Genomic DNA, 19,540 nt, shown 5'->3' with positions numbered 1-19,540 from the left:
ATGGCAGCACAAACCCCCCACCTGGGCCAGGCAGGAGGCGCCCCGTGGCAGCAGCACCTGGGCGTCTGCTCTGTGGAGGCCCAGGCTGGAGCCGCTGGCCTCAGACCTCCCTGAGGCCCATTCTGGAACACAACAGACTCAGCCTCCTGGTGGGGCACGGACCTCCTTGCTGTGGCCACCTGGCCCTCCCCAGCAGCTGCCCAGTGCTCTGTGGTCACCACAGCCCTCCAGATGCTCCGCGGCACCTCACATCACCTGGGGGTGGGAACCACATGCTGCTGGGAATGGGAAGTGTGTCTCCCGATTCTGTGCAGCATAAGTGAGTTTTCCTGGCAGGGTGTCACTGCCAGTGCTGGGAAAAGGCCAGCCTGACGCAAGCAGTCAACCAGCGCCCACTGCCAGGAATGCCACACACTGAGCGCCCCGAATGCCATCCTGGTGTGGGGGACACAAATTCCACAGTCCACAGGCAGGGGATGTGCCACACAAAGCAGGAGCCATGGCTCCTGGTGGGTTGGGTTTTATTTCAAATGCAGCCACAGAGACCATTTCTGCAAGGCACACGATCTGACTCCGCAAGCCCTCAGCAGGGGCTCCCCCTCCCCAGGACTGGCAGCAAGGCTTTGTGGGGTCGAAGGAGAATGGACAGGCCACAGCCAGGCCCCTCGATGGACACAGGTGGGGGACCAGGAGCGCGGCCCACACAGGAGGACGGGGGAGCAGGCGGAAGGTGCACGTTTGCAGCCAGCGGGAGGAGCCTCATGGCCCAATCTCTAAAATATCCCTGGGAGAAAAGTAGACATTTCCCTCCAAAGCAGGTTCCCGGGACTTGAGGGCCTCTCCAAGGCCAGGTGTCTCTGGGTGATTCCAGAGCGTCCATGCTCTGGGACAAAGGCACTGAATCAGTCCTCACTGTCACAACTGTCTGCCCAAGAAGGGTGTGGAGGAAGTGGGGTCCTTGCGAGGCTGTGGTGCTGGGGAGGGACCCAGCCTAGAACCTGGATGCCCTTGTCCGGCCACTGCCCTGCTGGTGATCTCGGCCCCCATCACCAGAGGAGGTGGGCAGCAGCACCCTGTGTGGCCCGAGGCTGCCCTTTGCTGGGCTGCGGCCCTGCCCAGCGCTGAACCCACTAGGACAGCAGCTGCAGCACCTGGCGGATGCGCTGGGCCCTCCCTGGCAGGAGGGGGTTGGGGCCACCCACACCATCCTCGTCCAGCTCCCGCATCAGGGCTTCTGCCTTCTGCACCGTCAGCTCGCGGGCCTGGCCCCGCAGCCCCTCCAGGTAGGCCAGCAGGGTGGAGAAGTGCTCGTCGGGAACCTGGAGGGGAAGAGATGGAGTTGGGCAGTAGCACGGCGTGCCCCTGGGCAGCGGAAGACAAGACGCTGAAGCTTAGGCAAAGGACGCCGGGCCCTTTATGCTTCCTCTGGCCCCCAGGGGGCCCTCCAGCCCCAGGAGACCTCCCACTGCAGCCTGAGGGTACAGGCGGTCTGGCTGCAGACCCTGCCCTGCCCCAGACACTGGAAGAAGAAATGCCTGTTAGAGGCAGACAAAACACTAAGTGAACCTGACCAAAACAGACGCCACAAGGGGTGAAGAACATTTCAAAAACATCACAAAAATCCTCAGAAAAATGAGAAGAGACGACACACATCAAACAAGGGGAGGCCGAGGTAAAAAGGCCTCGCCCGCTCCAGCACTTAGAGTGCTTGCCTTTCTGCTCTGGGTGGCAGCGGCCGGGTGGCATCTGGTGGCAGCTTGACCCTTGTCTGCTGGTGGTGGGGGCACCTCTGTGTAGGCTTGCTGACCACTTGTGAATCTGCGGACAGGTGCCTCAGGTCCCTGCAGCAGGGGTGCTCTTGTTACTGAGTTAGCAAAGCTCTAATTCCATCTGAGAATTTTAGTTTTAGCTATTAAATTTAAGGCTTTGATCCATTTTAAGTTTTGTATATGGTATGAAGCAGAGGTCATGTGCATTAAGTATTAGCATATTTGTAAACATGTGTGGTTATAATACAAGTGTAATAAAAAATATGTAAGTAAAAATGCACATTTGTTCGTAAATACGTACAGCTATGATGGTGTAAGATACTTTGGGTGTGTGTATGTGTATACACACAAAAATGGCTTTGCCTAGTCAAGGGTTATTTTTCTGTATAAAAATTTTGTATTAATTTTCCTTTTGGTAATAGTAATATATAAATAAAACCACCTAAACTTCTATTAAAAAAACCAAAATGTGGAAACCCAGTTGTCCCAGGCTCTGCTGGGAAGGGGTTTCCTGCACATGGAACGGGCTTGGCCTACATGCTGGAAACAGCTGCCCCGGCATGAGGGCTTCTGGGCTCCCCAGGCTGTTCCAGTCACTTCTGCTTCCAGCCTTGTGCCCACCCCGGTGGCGTGATTACTGGAGCTTTGCTATAGGGCTCACAATCAGGATGTGTATGTCCTCTGACTTTGAGGACAGAGGATGGCTTGCGCCCAGGAGGTCGAAGCTACAGTGAACTGTGATTGCGCCACTGCACTCCAGCCTGGGTGGGACCCTGCTAAAAAAAAAAAACCCACAAAGAACCAACAATGACAAAATAATGAAAGCAAGTGGCCACAGGCTATGCCTGGAATGTTCCAGGGCTATGAGTGGGGCCAGTGGGCCTGCCCCTACTTTGAGAGTCCGAAAACACAGGCACAGGCAGGAGAAAACTGTCCCCTGCCCCCAGGGCGCACACACACAGCACGAAAAGACTGACATCTAGTAACATTGATGCCAGGAGAGCTGGCGAGGCAGGAGGCGCTGCCCATAGGATACAGCTCAGTAGAACTGGGGGCTCCTCCAGCCTCACAGGACATGGACAACTCCAGCCCACCTCCCAGCAGCCGGGTTTAGTTCAGAATTCTGCTTTGGTTCATTCTGTGAAACCCCATCTCACATCCTGCCCTTGCAAAGGAGAGCTGCCCACACATACATGTGTAGACTCACCTCACACGCACACAGGCAGGTGGGTATGCGGGCAGGCGGGCACCCATGCACACTGGCAGGTGGCCTCTGTGAGTCACCCTGTGTTGGTTTCTGCCCTGAAGGCCGGCGGTGGCACTCCTGGAGCAGGCAATGCTGCTCATCTCTTAGAACAAGGGCACTGGGAGACCCACCCTGCAGTGGGCCCTGAGGGTGGACCTTTCATATTGTGGCTTCTACTGTCAGGGCCCCAGTGTGCACCGGCCTCCATCCCCAGGAGACGTGCCCTCCCCACTGGACACAGACCTTGTCACTGTCATACATGTGGAGCAGGAGCCATGTCTGCCTCGTCTTCTGAAACCTCCAGTTCTCATGCTTTTGGGCCCATCTGGGGAAAGGAAGACAAACATCTCAGGTGCAGCTGGGTGCGGTGGCTCACGGCTATAATCCCAGCACTTTGGGAGGCAGGGGCGGGTGGATCACGAGGTCAAGAGATCGAGACCATCCTGGTTAACATGGTGAAACCCCGTCTCTACTAAAAACACAAAAATTAGCTGGGCATGTTGGCGCACGCCTGTAGTCCCAGCTACTCAGGAGGCTGAGGCAGGAGAATTGCTTGAACCCAGGAGGCAGAGGTTGCGGTGAGCCAAGATCGCGCCATTGCACTCCAGCCTGGGTAACAAGAGTGAAACTCCGTCTCAAAAACAAAACAAAACAAAACAAAACAAAACAAAATAAAACAAAAACATCTCAGGTGCTGAGCAAAACGCCTCCGGGCGCCTGTGTGCCCCAACAGATCTGGGTTGTCTCATCTCAGGAGAGGGAGCCCCACCAGATGCTGAACACCAAGGTCACGTGTGGAGGAGGTTTTGGAGCCCCTCCCCTGCCTGAGGTGAGGAGCTGCAACCCACCAAGCAAAACCTGCTGCTGCCTGTCCAGGAAACACGTTCACGCCACTCTCAGTCTGGCCACCCTGGGGCTCATGGCTGCCCCCAAGTGTCCTGTGGGCTCCCCCACCCCACGGGCCACACTGATTTTATAGGGGAGGAAGGATGAAGTCAGTTTCTCTGGGAGGAAAGGGAGCCACTTAATTGATTACCCAAAATACGTAGACTGTAATGAACAATACCCGTTTCACAGCCAGGTTCCTGAGTGTCCCAGGCCCTCACAACAAGGGGGCAGTGGGCCTGAGATGACCAGCTCCTGGGTGCCAAAGGGGCTGCTAGCTGGGGCCACAACCGCCCATCCCCCAACATCTCGCTCCTGCGCTGGGCCTGTGGACATTAGGCAGCTGGGGACCGAGCGAGGCTGGCATGGTGGATGGGACAGTTCCAGGCAGGCTTTACTCCAGAGACCTCCTCCGAGACACGTGTTTCCAGGGCCAGGCACAGCGGCCACACACAGATGCCTCCATCAACATGCAGGCCCAGGTCTCAAGACGCAGGTGCAGCAGTGGGGAGGGCCTGCACCTGAGTGCCACCCAGCCTACCTGTCCCTACTGTCCTGTGGGTGAGGTGAGTCCTGTGGGTGAGCGGAGTCCTGTGGGTGGGGGGAGTCCTGTGGGTGAGGGGGGAGTCCTGTGGTTAAGGGGGGAGTCCTGTGGTTGGGGAGTCCTGTGGGTGAGGGGGGAGTCCTGTGGGTGAGGGGAGTCCGGTGGGTGAGGGGAGTCCTGTGGGTGGGGAGTCCTGTGGGTGAGGGGAGTCCTGTGGGTGAGGGGAGTCCCATGGACAGGGAGCCTGGCTGTGCACCTGCCATGTGACATGCCAGTCCCATGTGCACAGACGCACAGCTCCTGCGTGATGAGAGGAGCCTCTAGGAAGGTTTGGTCTTCATTCCTTTCTTTTCAGACTGTCCCATGTGGTCCCTGCCCTGAAGCCCGATCTGGCCAGCACCGGCCCCTGTGAGGTGCACTTGGCCACATTAGCCAAGGCAACTGCCCGCTGCAGGGAGCGGCTGGCATCTCAGCTTTGCTACCTTTCAATTCTGCCACCTTGAGCTGCTATGTTCCTGTTTCCTCTTTGGGAACCTGGAGTGGTGATCCCATTTCACAGGTGTTTCCAGAGACCACACACGGTGGGTCAGTCACTTCTGCCCTGCACATGGCCCTCCTGTGGGGCCCAAGGCCACTACACTGCTGCCCACGGCCCTGAACTGAGGGAGCCTCTGTCTTGCTGAGTCCCCACCAGGCTGGCTTCAAGCTGAGTTCGTCTCCATCCTCGCCACCAAAGATGAGCCATCCTGCTCGGCCTCGTCACTGGCTAGCGGACAAAGCGAGGGGAGGGTGGGGTGCTCAATGTCACCTGTGGCTCCTGGGGTGCCAGGTGAGGCCTCCTGAGTGATGGCCACCTCTGCCCCCCACCCTGAGGACTGATCCCTATACAGCTGCAGACAGTTCACTGTTTGCCTGACATGATCCCTTTTCTCTCTGCCTAGGTGGGAGGATGACTTGGGGGCACCTCCCTTCACCGCTGCCCCTGAGTGGGGGGTCTGCGATGGGCCAGCTGTGGCATGACCAATGGTCCCCAGACTAAGGACATTTCCCTGCAGGACTCCCCTGATTCCCTCTGAAAAACCCTGAGTTCCCAAGGATACCGTGGGCCCCACATGTCCATGTGGGCTCTGATCTGGCAGCCAGATGTGGCTAGGCTTGTGGGTGCCCTTGGAGACCCCCAGGAAAGAGGAGGAGCGCTTGCTGGGGTGCCCATGTCTGTGGCTGGCATGGCAGCCCCCTGGTGCATGGATCCCAGGCCCTGGAGGAAGCTCCCGTGTGAAGAGGCTGCTTTGTTTCTGAGGAGTAAGGGCCACCCCCTCCTTGCACAAGCAGGACAGTGCCTCCGCACAGGGCTCATGGCTGCAGGGTCACGAGTAGCACAAGGGGGCCACAGGAAGGTCCTGGAGGATGAGGTCCAGGACAGGAGCAGGGTGGGCACCCAGGCACCCATGACATTCCCATAGGGTCCTCAAAGGACATGTGGTCATGGGAGGGGAACCAGGGTGCCTCCAGGGTGAAGACCAGGGAGCGGCAGCCACGCTGGAGCGCGGCTGGTTCCCCTCTCCTGCCCATGTCCCCACCGGCCCCCTTGTGCTAAGAGTCCACGCCGAGGGCAGCCAAAGGCACTGGCAGGTGTGGGGAGTAGGGAGGAAGGGGGCCCTAGGAAAGAAGGAGGCCATGGGGAGGATGGAGTACAAACCCTGCCCACTCCTGCTCCCCGCTGGCCTCAGGCGTCAGCGCAGGCCCAGAACAGCTATGCCTCTGGGCCTAGCCTCTGGGAGCCAGGGAGGGCGCAGGCAGCACAGCTGCAGACCCCAATTGCCCTCTACATCCCACGGGGCAGCCCACAGTCTGCTCCTGCAACTGGCGTCTTCCAGGTCTCTATGCCCACCTGCTCCTCTGTCCAACCCACACCCCACCCATACCTGGGCTCTAGGTGATGCACCAATGGCCACCGAAGCCCCTTCTGTCTACAGCGACTGACTCTGCAGTGGCTTGTGGCCCTGCCTGCCAAGGAGCAGGAGTGAGCGCAGGGGTCAGCGGCCTCACACCACAGCCAGCACTGACCCCTGGGCCAGGCGCATTCTCGGAGCAGGAAAGAGCTCTTGGGGCAGCCCTGGGTGCCCGGCCATCAGCCCCATGTTCCCCAGGGAGGGGGAAACTGAGGTTCCCAGAGAACTCATTTGGTGCAGAGACCCACGATGACCGAACTGGTTCCAGCCAGATCCACTCAACGCCATGGCTGAGCTCGCGTTCTGCGGCTCCAAGGCAGCTTTGGCCCCAAGAAAGAGGAGTGCTCAGCCCCTCTATTTCCTGAGCCCAGCTCTCTGCCTGGTGCAGGGTGGCCAAGAGCTTCTCTCCTGGAGTAGAGGGCCGTCCTGGGGATGCACACAGAACACACACACACACACACACACACACACACATGCACACACACGTGCACATCTGCATACACGTACACACATGCGCCCACACATCTACACATACCCCACCACACACATGCACATGTCCACGTATACACATGTGCACATACAAGACATGCCCACACACAAGCATAAATATACACATGCACACACATGTTCACATGTGCGCACACATCCACACGTGTGCACAAATGGGTGCACACATATACATGACATATATACACATGCACACACACATACATGTGTACACATCCATGCAGGCCCTGCTGCTCACTGCTCGAGCTGCACAGCCACACTTGGGGTCATCTCTCTGAGGGGATCCCACAGAGTCGTGGTTGGAGCCATCTCTCTGAGGGGCTCCCACAGAGGCGTGGTTGGAGCCTGTTTTCCCATGCAGGGCCAGCGTCCCCTCACAGGACACCTTGCCCGTCAGGGTGACTCCATCACAGGGACCCAATGAACAGGGCCTAGTTGTTGTCTCTGAGGACACCGGTCACATGGATGCTGTAACACCCCTTCTCCTAGGCGCCATCAGCACTCAGGGAGAGGGACAGAGGGACAGAAATGGACGGCAGCCTGTGCTGGTGAGCGCCAGGGAGGTGGCCACAGCCCGCATGGCTGCAGAGCCCACGCCAAACCTCTGACCCCTGCAATCCTGCACCGCCCACCCAGCAACGCTGCAGGCAGCCAGGGAGATGGCGCCCTGCGCCCGGCACCCCTCGGTCCCTGTCTCCTCTCTGGTGGCACTGCTGCCTCCTGTTACTGTGAGTGAGGGCTGAGGGCCACTCCGAGTTCCCTCCTCCTCATTCCATGTCCAAGCAGCAGCCAGGCCCGCAGATCCTCCCTGTGGTGACCCACACCAGGACGAGGTTCACCACTGGAGCCATGTCTAAGAGCACAGTTCCGGGCAGCCCCTGCAGAGAGCTGCTGCCCATGAAAGCTCCTGAAGGCTCTGAGCCATTCGGACAGAAAGGGCAGTGGTGGCAGCACAGGCCTGGCATGAACACTGATGCCCCACTTTGCTAAAACCTTCCAAAAAGCATGTGCAGGTGAAGGCGGCAGCCTCCTCGTGCAGGGGTCAAGACACACACCAGGGACAGAAGTGCATGGGGCGGAGCCCCGTACCTGCAGAGGTAGTCCAGGGCCAGCTCGGCCCCCGAGCGTCTGGCCGGCGGCTGCTGAGCCACGACACCCGCTTCCCGCAGCCGCTGCCGCTCCTTTTTCTTCCGTTTCTTCTTCAGCTTCCTTTCCAGGACGCTCTGCTCCTCTGGAGACAGCTCCGGCTCTGCATCCTGCACAGTCCTGAGCACGGCTCCTCCCTGAAAGGCAGGGAACAACATCAGGCTTCTGGGATGGACAAGGGTCTCCAGATGGGTGCGTTACCTGGAGCTTCTTCAGCCCACCCTTCCCATGGCAGTGGCCAAAAGCTCTGTCTGCAAGCACCAAGCCCGGCCCCGGCTGACAACATCCCGCTGAGCCTGTGCTGCAACGGAGAGATGGACGGGTTCCATGAGGATGGCCAGTCCCGCAGGCAGGCGCCAGGTGCCAGGGTTAACTGCCCACAGGCCCCTTCCCCACCCACATGCACCTACCGCAGACTCCCGCCTCTGTGTGGCCCTGCCCCACCCCGCATGGCTCGGGAAGGTCTGGGCTGGGCCCCAGGGAGGGCTGACGGTGTGCCGAGGCCTGTTATCACACACGCTAGGTGCTGGCCCTGGGCATGACCCAAATCCTGATGACGGTGCCTGGGGCCTGCTGGGTTTTAGCAGGTTGCTGGCTGCCTGGCTCCACCTGGGCTGCAGGCTGGGGACAGGGAGGGCAGCCAGGACCCCAGCAGGAGGGAGAGGGCCCCCTGTGACCGTGTTTCTCCAGCCACATCTTACCAGGAAAGCCCAGGTCTCCCTCCTGTCCACCTCTCCCCTAATTAACAAAAGAAGAGGACGACACAAAGCGTTAGAGCCAGGGGCAGCTAGGCCTTGAGGCGACCAGGAGGTGACCCCAGCCACCATCCACATGCTTCACCTTTCCTGGAAAAAGCGAGAACATCAGTGTTGACTGTGAGCAAGGCCAGGAGCCCAGGGAAATGATACGGGTCGTGGGAATCAGAACCAGCCACTGCCTACCGGGAGCCAGGGCTTTCAGGAAGGGAGGCCGGGCACAGCGCCAACCTGTGCATCCCACCCCAGGAAGAGCAAAGTAAGTCGAGGCAAGGGCCCCCCTACACACAGGTATTTACGCAGCCCCACTCCACACACGCACACACATGCAGACTCACACCTCCACCACAGCCCCACACTAACAGCTCCCACCCCTCACCCATGTCCCCACACCAATCCACATACACCCACATACACTCAGGGAGACACACACATAGCCACATCCCTAGAGCCCGCTGGGGGCTGACAGCAAGAGGCAGGGCCTGGGGGGCGAGGGGCACCCTCCTTGGCAGGTGCCCAGCATGGAGAGGCTTAAGAGTTGTGGCGAGAAGGCCTGGGCCACCTAGACACACAGGCAGGAGGCTCTGAGACCCACCAGGCCAGGCCCATGGGGTCTGAGGAGTGAGGAGTTTCGTGGCAAGGACAATGTGGACACCCACAGGGGAACCCAGTGGCTGACCTGCTCCAGCCGGCTCCGCACCCACCTCCTAGGCTCACAGCTGCCAATAAGGCAGGCACAGCAGAACACCTGGCCCAAAAGGCAAAAACCCTTCTGGCGCCAGCCCCGCCTCTGTCCCCACCCTGTGGGCCACACAGGCCTCTGCTGACCATGCAGGCCAAAGTCCACCACACCGTTGGGGCTGCAGAGGGGCTGTGGCAGTGGCTGGGGGTCTGTCAGCCCACATGGTGGGGCGCCTGGACAGGCCCTGAGCAGGTGGACAGGGCCCGGCAGCAGGGTCTCGGGATGGAGGCCAGGGCGCTGAAGGCAGGACCAAGACGGACGGAGGCAGTAACATGGGCACTGGCCTGGGGTGGACGGCGAGGGGAACCCAGGCTGTCCCACACGGGCGGCCACACGGCGGACCTGCAGGTCCAGCTGTTTCTTGCAGGCTTCCAGAGTGCCAGGCTCAGGGCTGTCTCTCGTGTCAGGCACCGGCAAGGACGCTGCGGAAACAGCCTCCTTCACACCAACTCTTGCTTCTGACCACCAGTGCTCCTGACCCGCCAGGGGTCACAGGCCCCAAGGGAGCCACTGCGGCCCAGGAGGTGGGAAGCTCTGGTGCGCTGCCCACCGTCCTGGCGTGTACCTACAGCTGGCCACATACCTTTAACTTTTCCTAAGCAACCAATGGACCCAAGAGATGATCTCAGCTAAAAAACCCAAATTCCTGCTTTCTCTGCTGGGCCTCAACAGAATTCGCAGAGGCAGGTGGTGAGGAAGCTGTGCCCAGGCAGCCTCGGGCCTTGGGGGTGCCTGGCTCCACTCTGTGCTGTTGGCCACCCCCCGTGCTTGCTGCCCTGGCAGCCCCGACATTTCTAGCCTGGACCAGGCGATTCCCCTAGGCTGTGACCATGAAGTGAGCGGCCTTAGCTACCTTGGGATGACATAGGTGGGTCCTGGGAGGGTGTCCAGCAGGAGGGGGGCGGGAGGCAGTAGCTCTGGGCAGGGTGGGGGGGCAGTGTGGGAGGGAGGAGGGGCCGCCAGGCTCAGGTATGGCACTGTTGGGACCCGCTGCTTCCTCCGCTTGGCCTGGACCTGGCCCAGGGATCACAGATGAGCAAAGCAGGATGGCTATCACTGGCGGAAGAGCAAGGACAGCTTTCTCCCACTGCCACCCATGTGCCGACCCTCCAAAGAACTCGGGTTTCATTAGCAAATGCTTTTAACAAACTTACCGGTATCACATATACCTCCCAAAGTTGCCCCAAGGGCTTGTAAATTGCCTAAGTATACACCAAAATTTTTTTAAAAGAATGCAAGTGTCAAATACAAGCCTGTGAGGGCCACTTCTAGGGACCTGAGTTTCAGGCCTCGGACACAAAGCCTGGCATGGTGGCCAGAGGTGACTCCAGGCTCCTGCCGGCCCCAGGAGTCTAGGAAGGGCGGACCTTGGGCCACCTGGAGGGCCTCTAGGCCCAGTGTCCAGCCCACAGACCCTGCAGGGTGGGGCCGGTCTCCAGGGGGAGGTGTGTCAGGTAGCTTTGAACTGACGCCATCAGGGTAAGAACCTCTCTCCTAACATGACAGTTTTCTGACACACAGATGGGACAGGCCCCTGTGGAAGGAAGCATCAGCCAGTCACAGATGTGTGACATCTACAGCTTAGCATCTCTGGACTATCCCAGTGCAAGCAGAAAACTGTAGAAAGTGCAGTTACCCCATCTCAATGCTATAACAGTCTCTAGCATCTCAGACCCGATGAAATACAGACTCTCATATGAAGTGAAGAAAAATTTAAATTGTAGTCACACATTCTCTCTTCTGAATTTTTGGTTAGCTGTCTTGAGGATTACACTTGAAAACGCATAAAACAATTCAATGTGCATGGAAAGTATCACACAGGACATGCCCCCACACAGGACATGCCCCACAAAGAACATGCACCCACACAGGACACGCACCCACACAGGACACGCACCCACACAGGACACGCACCCATGTGGGACAGGCCCCTGTGTAGGACAGGCACCCACACAGGGCACGCCTGCACACAGGACACACCCCCACATAGGACATGCATCCACACAGGGCACACCCACAGAGGACAGGCCCTCACGCAGGACACACCCCCACAAAAGACATATACCCACACAGGACAGGCACCTACAAAGGACAGGCACCCACGCAGGACAGGTACCCACACAGGATGCACACCCACACAGATAAACTGCGACTCCGAGGGCCGGCATGGAGACATGGCCAAGGGACCCGTCACTTCATCTACACTGTGTATTTTACGATGTGAACACTCAACAGTCTACACTGAGCAACGTAGCACTTGTGCAATTAAACATCAAATCCTTACCAGCTTCTAGGGCAATGAAAAAGTTCATTGCACTCAACAAACTGAAAACAAACCACAAAGCCAAACCCTGAAGGCTGGGAGGTGCAAAGCAGATCAATCGCCCAGCAGCTTCCAGAGAAGATATAACTGCTTGACAACTATCTTCTGCCTTTATGCCTACAACTCCTGGCAAGAGACACAGAGAAGAAATGACACTAATTTGATTTGAAAAGATTCCCGAAGACTCAACTGAGGCAGCAGAGTCTCCACGATGCCTTCCCGCGCACCCCACCCATCCAGCTCCTCTGCCTGACGTGGGCCCTGTGTGAGCCCATGACACACCCGCTCTTCCTGGAGATGTCCAAGGTGGGGAACACTTGTTAGTCACACCCCAACCAAAAGAACTGGCAAAAATAAACACCATGATCATCCCCAGGAGACTTGAGTGGCTTAGTGAATTTAAGCCAATAGGAAACTCGGAAGAAACATGCAGGGGCTCCATAAAGCCGGCCTGGCACCAGGTCCCTGGACTGGACACCAGTCTCCATGGCTACAAATTTTCCTGACGACCATGAATATTACACACACAGAACTGAGCCCCAGGAAGGGCGCCCCAGCCACGGCCACGGCAGCGTTCTGGTTAATCTTACCCTGTCCCAGCCTGAGCCCAACACTCGGATCCCGGCACCAGTTCCATCTACAGCCCCTTCCTCCCTGCGGGTCCTCCCTCCCTGCCCAGCTATGCTGAGCACAGGCGTGCAGGCTGTGTGGGGACAGCCTGGGGCTGGGGGAGCAGGCAGCCTGGGTCCAGCAGATTCTGTGTGGGGGCTGCATTGCACTGCTGTGGGGGCTCTGAGAACAGCCTGAAAGGACTGCAGCCCCTGCCCAGTCTCTCCTCCCTGGGAATGAGCCTCCCCAGCTGCAACCTCACACCAGGCAGGTACGGCAGGAAGTGGCCTTGGTGGCTCCTTGGTCCCTGCTAAGTTGTGGGGGAGCTAGGGAGTGAGGAAAGAGAGGAGGGGTCAGGAAGAGGCATTAGCTCCCTGTTCCCCCAGGTGTGAGGGCAGGTCTTTGTCAGCCTGAGGCTAGGGATGAATGTGCAAGTCCCAGTCTCAGGACCAGGGCCATCGGGAGACCCTGCAGGGGCTGGGCTCATGCTTCAGCTGCCAGGGCCCTCAGGCATCCACGTTGCTTTGGATTCAGGGTTTAGAAAAAGTACTTCTGGCCGGGCGCGGTGGCTCAAGCCTGTAATCCCAGCACTTTGGGAGGCCGAGGCGGGCGGATCACGAGGTCAAGAGATCGAGACCATCCTGGTCAACACGGTGAAACCCCGTCTCTACTAAAAATACAAAAAATTAGCTGGGCATGGTGGTGCGTGCCTGTAATCCCAGCTACTCAGGAAGCTGAGACAGGAGAATTGCCTGAACCCAGGAGGCGGAGGTTGCGGTGAGCCGAGATCGCGCCATTGCACTCCAGCCTGGGTAACAAGAGCGAAACTCCGTCCCAAAAAAAAAAAAAAAAAAAAAAAAAAAGAAAAAGTACTTCTAGCCAGACCTTCTGCTACCATCCAAGTCTAAGGGAGCAGGGGCTTCACCTAAGAAAGGAGGGTGGAGTGAGGAGACCCAGGGCTGACTCAGAGGGTGGGGAAGACTGCAGCTATGGTCTCTGTGGCCCTTAACGCCCAGCCCTCACGGAGACACTAAGGTAGGCGTGCGTCTGACATGTGGCCTGGGCTCCCTTGGTGGGCAGCTCCTCACCCACAGTGAAGCGAGGCCAAAGGTCGAGTGCTGACTGCCACTCTCCTTCCTCCAGAGCCTGGCCCCTCTGCGAGCAATGCCCATGTGACACCAATGTCACCTGACCAGATGGAAATATTCCCAACGCCCTGCAGGGACCCTGGACCAGCGTCTGTTTGGCAGTACCATCTGGTGTCTGAAGCGTCACATGAGGGTACCAGATAAAACAGCCTCCCACGCCTGTGTCACGGCAGCACATGACACGCCAGCACATGCCAGCACATGCCAGTGCCCACCCACACACCTCAGTCCTCTGCTGAGCATTTAATTGAGGGTGTGGGGTCTGCCAAGAGCCCGGACCACGCGGGCCTAGAGCGCCTCAGGTTGTGGGCACTGGGCCACTGCCTCTGGCTCCAGGCTCAGGTTCCCTGGGGAAGTGGCGGCCGTTTATGAGGAGAGACCAGGCGACAGAGAAAGGACCCATTGTCTCTCAGAGCTCCCTGCCCAAATCCCCGGAGGTGCCCTGCTGTGCAGGTGAAGGGGTCACCCGGCCTGGACCCCGTCCAATAGATGTGCAGGGCGCTGTGTGCATGAGGCGGGTGCTGCTGTCCTGTGATGCCAGTGGGTGACAGTGCCAGGGCTCCACTGCCACTGTGTCGGGCCCTTGGGGAACATCCCTGGATCACAGGGGAGGCGGGAAGGGCTCCGCACAGGGGCGTGGAGGACAGGGAGACAGCCACACACCCTCCTGCACCTCCTTCTCAGAAAATGAGCCATGGACTCAACGCTTACAGAGTTTCCCAGGCAGGGGAAGCTTTTCCAGTGTGATCTCATGCAAAACCCCAACATGTGAACTGACCGCCTAGGGCAGCTGCTCGAGGTAGGGGGCCTCTCTGCCTCCGCCCCCCACTGCACACAGGGCCAGGCACTCTGAGGTCCAGCGTCTGGGACTCAAAAGTCGCATGTGCCTTGGTGGGATGGCGCCTCGCCTTTTCTGTGCTGCAGTAGGAACACCCATGTTTGTTTGGCGCATTCTATTTTGTAAAATGCGGTAGAAAGAAAATAACTCCAGCAGGAAACAGAAGAACCAGCAGAACTTGCCCAAATTTAAATAAAGATCCAAAGTCCTCATGGGGCTCAGATGTTCCCACATCCCAGGCAGAAATTCCCACCTACACGGGCACACGCACACACACGCACGAACCTGCACACACGTATACACCCTCACATACACACGTGCACACATATGCATACACATGCACACATGCACCCGCACACCCCCCCCCCCCCCGCTGTTCTCTGTGTTCTCCCTATTGAGCCCTAGCTAAGCACCAGCTCCCACTGGTAGGAAGTCCAGGCCCGGGAACATGCTGACTGGGGCTTGGCGGGTGGCATCCAAGTAAGGAAGCAAGAGCTGGGGTCCTACAGGAACAAGGGGTTGCCACTTCAACAGGTAACCCACATAAAAAGTTATTAATGAAACCACATCCTTTTTCTCACCCCACAGCTTTGAAACCAGTGTGCATTGTACACGTGGAGCTATCTCAGCCTCAGACTCAAGGTCTACCTGGCTCCGGCTGTCACCCTGTGGCAACTCAAGAGCCTGGCCCTGAGCAGACCAGAGATGTGATGAGGGAGTTGGGAAGGCCACACCCATGGCCAGCAGGCCCAGCTTGTGCCTCCCGGAGGCCTGCACTTCCTGCCCAGTGGGAGCAGGCGCCTAGCATGGGCACAAACTGAGGCATGAATGTGGCTGGGTGGGTCCAGACCTGAGTGTGGTATTTACGTAAATCAGGGTGGAGGTCAGGTGTGCTGGCTCACACCTGTATTCTCACCACTTTGGGAGGCCAAGGTGAGAGGACAGCTTGAGCCCAGAAGTTTGAGGCTGCAGTGAGCTGTGATCACACCACTGTATTCCAGCCTGGACAAGAGTGAGACCCTCAAAAAAAAAAAAAAAAATCAATAGATGCGGCAGGCCCCGTGTGCAATGCCCTGGTCTCCATGACTGTTTCTCCCCACACTCTGGAGTGTGTGTTCCCTCACACTCCCGTCCTATAAAGCGCACAGCAGCCTCTGCCCTCCTGGGGCTCCCTGAACGCCATGGGGCGGGGGGAGGGGGACACGCACACGCAGGTGAGAGAGTACCCTTGTTCCCATCAGTCTTCCTTCAGCCCAGCGACCAAAGGGCAGGCTTGCTCTCCTGTCAAAAGCCAGGGAGTCTTGGGGAGCAGGAGTCTGAGGCAAACATGCTGGGATGCATGCCCTTCCATGGGGGGAGGCTCGGTTTTGGGATGCAAATGTGAGCCTTGGGGAGCAGGAGCCTGACAGGCATCTGGGGCAGCTCCCCCAGCCTGGGTCACGCCGTTTGATCCTGTAGGGGGTGGCAGAAAGCACAAGTCCCTTGGCAACACCCAGGTGACAGCTGATGACATCCCTGTAGGAGCGGCGCCCAGGCCACACTGGATGGGCCGTGTCTTGGCGCATTCAAGGCCCCCTGGACAGGGCAACCAACCCTCAGTCCACTGCGGTCTACTTGTAGCCACCAGGAGCCCCGCAGCACCGTCTGTGAGCCATGGTGGTGACTGTAGCTCAGGAGGAAGGACCGGAACCCTGGACACATGCACGTGGGGACTGTGTCACCCCAACCCTGTCCCCCATTCCATGACGACAGATGCAGGCCTGCGGGGAAGCATGCCCCTGCTCATGAGTGACTCCCCATCCCAAGATGGCAGATGCAGGCCTGCGGGGAAGCACGTCCCCGCCCATGAGTGACTCCTCGTTCCAAGACGATGGACACAGGCCTGTGGGGAAGCACGGCTCTGCCCACGAGTGTCCCCTGGACTATGAGCACCCACTCAACCATGAGCTTTTCTTTCCCCTGCATTGCCTCAGACGCTACCCAGGATTTCCAAGGTCAGGAGCCTGGTCCCACGTCTCACAGCCCCGTAGGGATTCTGCTACAGTTTAAAGAAAACCTTAATCAGATTTATTACCCCAATTATTAGAATTCCACAGCATAGCTCATAGTAGCAAATTGCTTTTTCTGAGAAACAAGAGTTTTTAAAATTAAGCCTTTTATTTTGAGGTAACTGCAGGCGACAGCCGTCATGAGGGAACATGGGATGCCCACGTGCCCTCTGCCGCCTCCTCCCAGGACAACCCTCAGAGAGCAGCCAGGGCCACATTCGGATCCAGACTCTGAAATGACAGTCCCTTGACCAATAGCGTCAATGGGGTCTTCTTACTGATCAGAATGACACAGGGGATTGATCGACTGTTACTTCACAAAACTCACAAGCTCTCAAATCCTGCCCTCCCTCTCCCGACAGCACAGCGGTTAAACTAGTATGTGCATGAGACCCAGTTACTTCCTCGCTAGGACAGCAGTGGATCACCACATGATCTCCCCTTCTACATTGATACCGATTAAAACACAATATCTCAGGTGACCTACGCATCTGAGTCCGGAAGCCGCTGCTTTGATGAAGCCCAGGAATTGCTACAAAGTACAGCAACATCTCCATGGCGAACTGGCCACTCTGCCGTCCAGGCGCGGACACTGGGACGGGCGCCGGCTCTGTCGTCGAGGCGCTCACAGGCAGGCACACGTGAGCTCCTGGAGGACAGGGAGAGCGGCCGCCCCGCCCCAGCAGAGCATGGGACACTTCCAGCAGTGATGCCGTGGCAATAGGTGGCACCTGCCTGTGGCCTCTTCTCAGAAGGATGCTTGAAATGAATGAGGCCGGATGCACAGGCACAGAGAGACACAAGCAGATGTAGGCAGGCGTAGGCTTCCGAGTTTTTATAACAGCGCCATCTGTGCCTCAGCGCTGCATCCAATGATTAAACCAGCAGGGTCTGACGGCTCCTGCAGCTGTGACATGGGTTGAGCGCAAGTGACGTGTGAAGTGTCCCCAATGGATGGCACAGGGAGCACCCACACCCGCCACCGCTGGGTCTGCAGAAGCTTGTGTCAGCTGGAGGCTAGTGAAAACACACAGGAGTTTATTCTCCACCCAAGTTCAAACTCCCTGAACTCAAGAGACCCAGGCTGAAGACAGGACAGAGTCCCGGTCCCAGAGCCCCTCTAACCCCACGCCCGAGGCCCTATGGGAACCTGGGACCTCCAGGCAGGGTCGCAGGTTCCTTCCTAGGAAGGAGGTTCCCGCCCTACTCCACATTTCTCCACATCCAAATTCTGACTCTTTGGTCTCATTCCAACTGCAGAGCCTGACAAAGACTGTAGGGCCGTTATTCCAGGAAACACACACACACAGGCCAGCAACATGCTCAGATCCCAGTCCCTGGCAGCCCGAATCCTCGTTCTACAGAGAAGGGGTAAGGATCTCCAGGGCTGAATACTGCTCATATCTCAGCACATGCAGAAGGCTGGGCTGGAGCAGCAGCCCCTACAGTCCTGGTCAGGGGACTGGAGGCCCTTCCACAGTGACTTTTTCTTTTTGATACATGGTCTTGTTCTGTGGCCCAGGCTGGAGTGTAGTGGCACCATCACAGCTTACTGCAGTCTCGACCTCCTGGACTCAAGCAATCCTCCCACCTCAGTCTCCCAAGTAGCCAGGACTACAGGCATGGGCCACCATGCCTGGCTAGTTTTTACACTTTTTTGTAGAGACAGGACCAAGGCTGTTCTCAAACTTCTGGGCTAAAGTTACCCTCCTGCTTGGCCTCCCAAGTGCTGGGATTACAGTTGTGAGCCCACAGTACGCAGTCCCTGCTTTCCTCTTAACAACCCTGCAGCTTGGCTGACAGCAGGACCTGCCTCCCTACGCCCGCCTGGAGGAGCTCAGAAGCCTTAGCTCCTCAAAAGCAGCCCTTGCCAGAGATGTGACTCCACACACGGGACCAGGAACAGGCCAGGCCCCGCAGAGGCCTCGCACCTGGGTTTCCTAAACACAGCTTCAGTTCAGTCACACACCAACGGCGCAGGCAGGTTACAACAAACGCCAGGAAATGCACCCATGGGACAGGAGAGACGTGGGAGCCCCATAAGCCTTTGGTGGCCAGGGCTGAATTTTCAAGCAACATTAGAAGTGTTTTATTCCAGCTTTTCTCTTAACGCAAGGGTTAAAATGGAAAGCTGTGGTGTGAGGCAGTCTGCTAAACACTAGGATGAGGGCGGGAACTGAGAGCTGTCTTCTCTGCTGCCACCTGCACCACAGGAGCCTTCCCAGGGCCTCTCTGGTTTCAGCCTCTCTTCAGGGAGTCCGACAGTGCTGCTGGACTGGATGGCAGGGAGACTCATGCTGACTGCATGGAGGAGGAGCACTTTTTATAAAGATCAGATCAGGTTTCTGGAAACAAAAACCCAAGATCCTGAGAGCTGCTATTTTGACTTGACGCACACTCCAGAATTTCTCAGGTGTCCATTCCCCAGCATCACCATACACCCATCCCTGGCTGGAGAGCGCACTCTTCAATGCGGAGGCAGAAGGGGCAGGCAGATGAGCCCAGGGCCCTGGGGGAGTGGGCGGGGGGGCTCCCACACGTCTGGTCTGATCTGTCTGGTCTGATCTGGTCGGAGGCATCACAAGGGAAGGTGTGGAGATGCTGCCAATGGGGACACAGGAACAGCTGAAGAAGATATAGGCGCCCCCTTCGCCCCACACCTTCCCAGCCAGAGGGAACCAGCCAGCAGCTGGTAGCAGCTCAGTCCTGACGGCTGGAGACCTAGCCCTAGGCGCCGGCAGGCTGGGATCTGCTGCTCAGGGCCTAGAGGCAGCTCTGGGCCAGGGTGGAGGCTGGAGGCCAGTGTGCATAGGCAATCAGCTCCATCACTGGGGTGGTGGCTGCTAAGAGCAAGGCCTGTGCTTGGTGCCTCAGGGCATAAAAGAGAACCAACCACTCCCTGTTCCAAGGATCCCAGGTGGGGAAGGACAAGCAGCAGCTGTGACTACAGAGTACAGGCGACTCACTGGGGTGTGGGTGCAGGGGACTCACTGGGGTGTGGGTGCTGGGGACTCACTGGGGTGTGGGT

General features: G+C 58.1%; 1 protein-coding gene across 4 annotated transcripts in view; it reads right to left on the bottom strand.

Annotated features, from left to right (window-relative positions):
- Nucleotides 1–480: 480 nt before the first annotated feature.
- The window catches only part of CUNH7orf50 (chromosome unknown C7orf50 homolog), a 129,137-nt gene continuing 110,077 nt past the window's right edge, over nucleotides 481–19,540 (bottom strand). For 2 of the 4 annotated variants that reach the window (XM_032259876.1, XM_032259877.1), the window contains exons 3-6: nucleotides 7,993–8,186; nucleotides 3,259–3,340; nucleotides 1,713–1,841; nucleotides 505–1,319 (exon numbers count right to left, since the gene is read on the bottom strand). In XM_032259876.1, the coding sequence (XP_032115767.1) occupies nucleotides 1,131–1,319; nucleotides 1,713–1,841; nucleotides 3,259–3,340; nucleotides 7,993–8,186 (594 nt within the window). In that variant the 3' untranslated portion in view covers nucleotides 505–1,130. Of the gene's footprint in view, nucleotides 1,320–1,712; nucleotides 1,842–3,258; nucleotides 3,341–7,992; nucleotides 8,187–8,750; nucleotides 9,619–19,540 lie in introns of those variants that run through there. The other 2 variants (XM_032259878.1, XM_032259879.1) reach the window with 2 other exon arrangements.

Source organism: Sapajus apella, unplaced genomic scaffold, assembly GCF_009761245.1.
Source record: "Sapajus apella isolate SASKATOON/1434 unplaced genomic scaffold, GSC_monkey_1.0 scaffold112, whole genome shotgun sequence".
In the NCBI taxonomy this organism is placed as follows: Eukaryota; Metazoa; Chordata; class Mammalia; order Primates; family Cebidae; genus Sapajus; species Sapajus apella.
The sequence above is the reverse complement of the archived record's forward strand: the minus strand, read 5'-3'. Positions and strand labels throughout refer to the sequence as shown.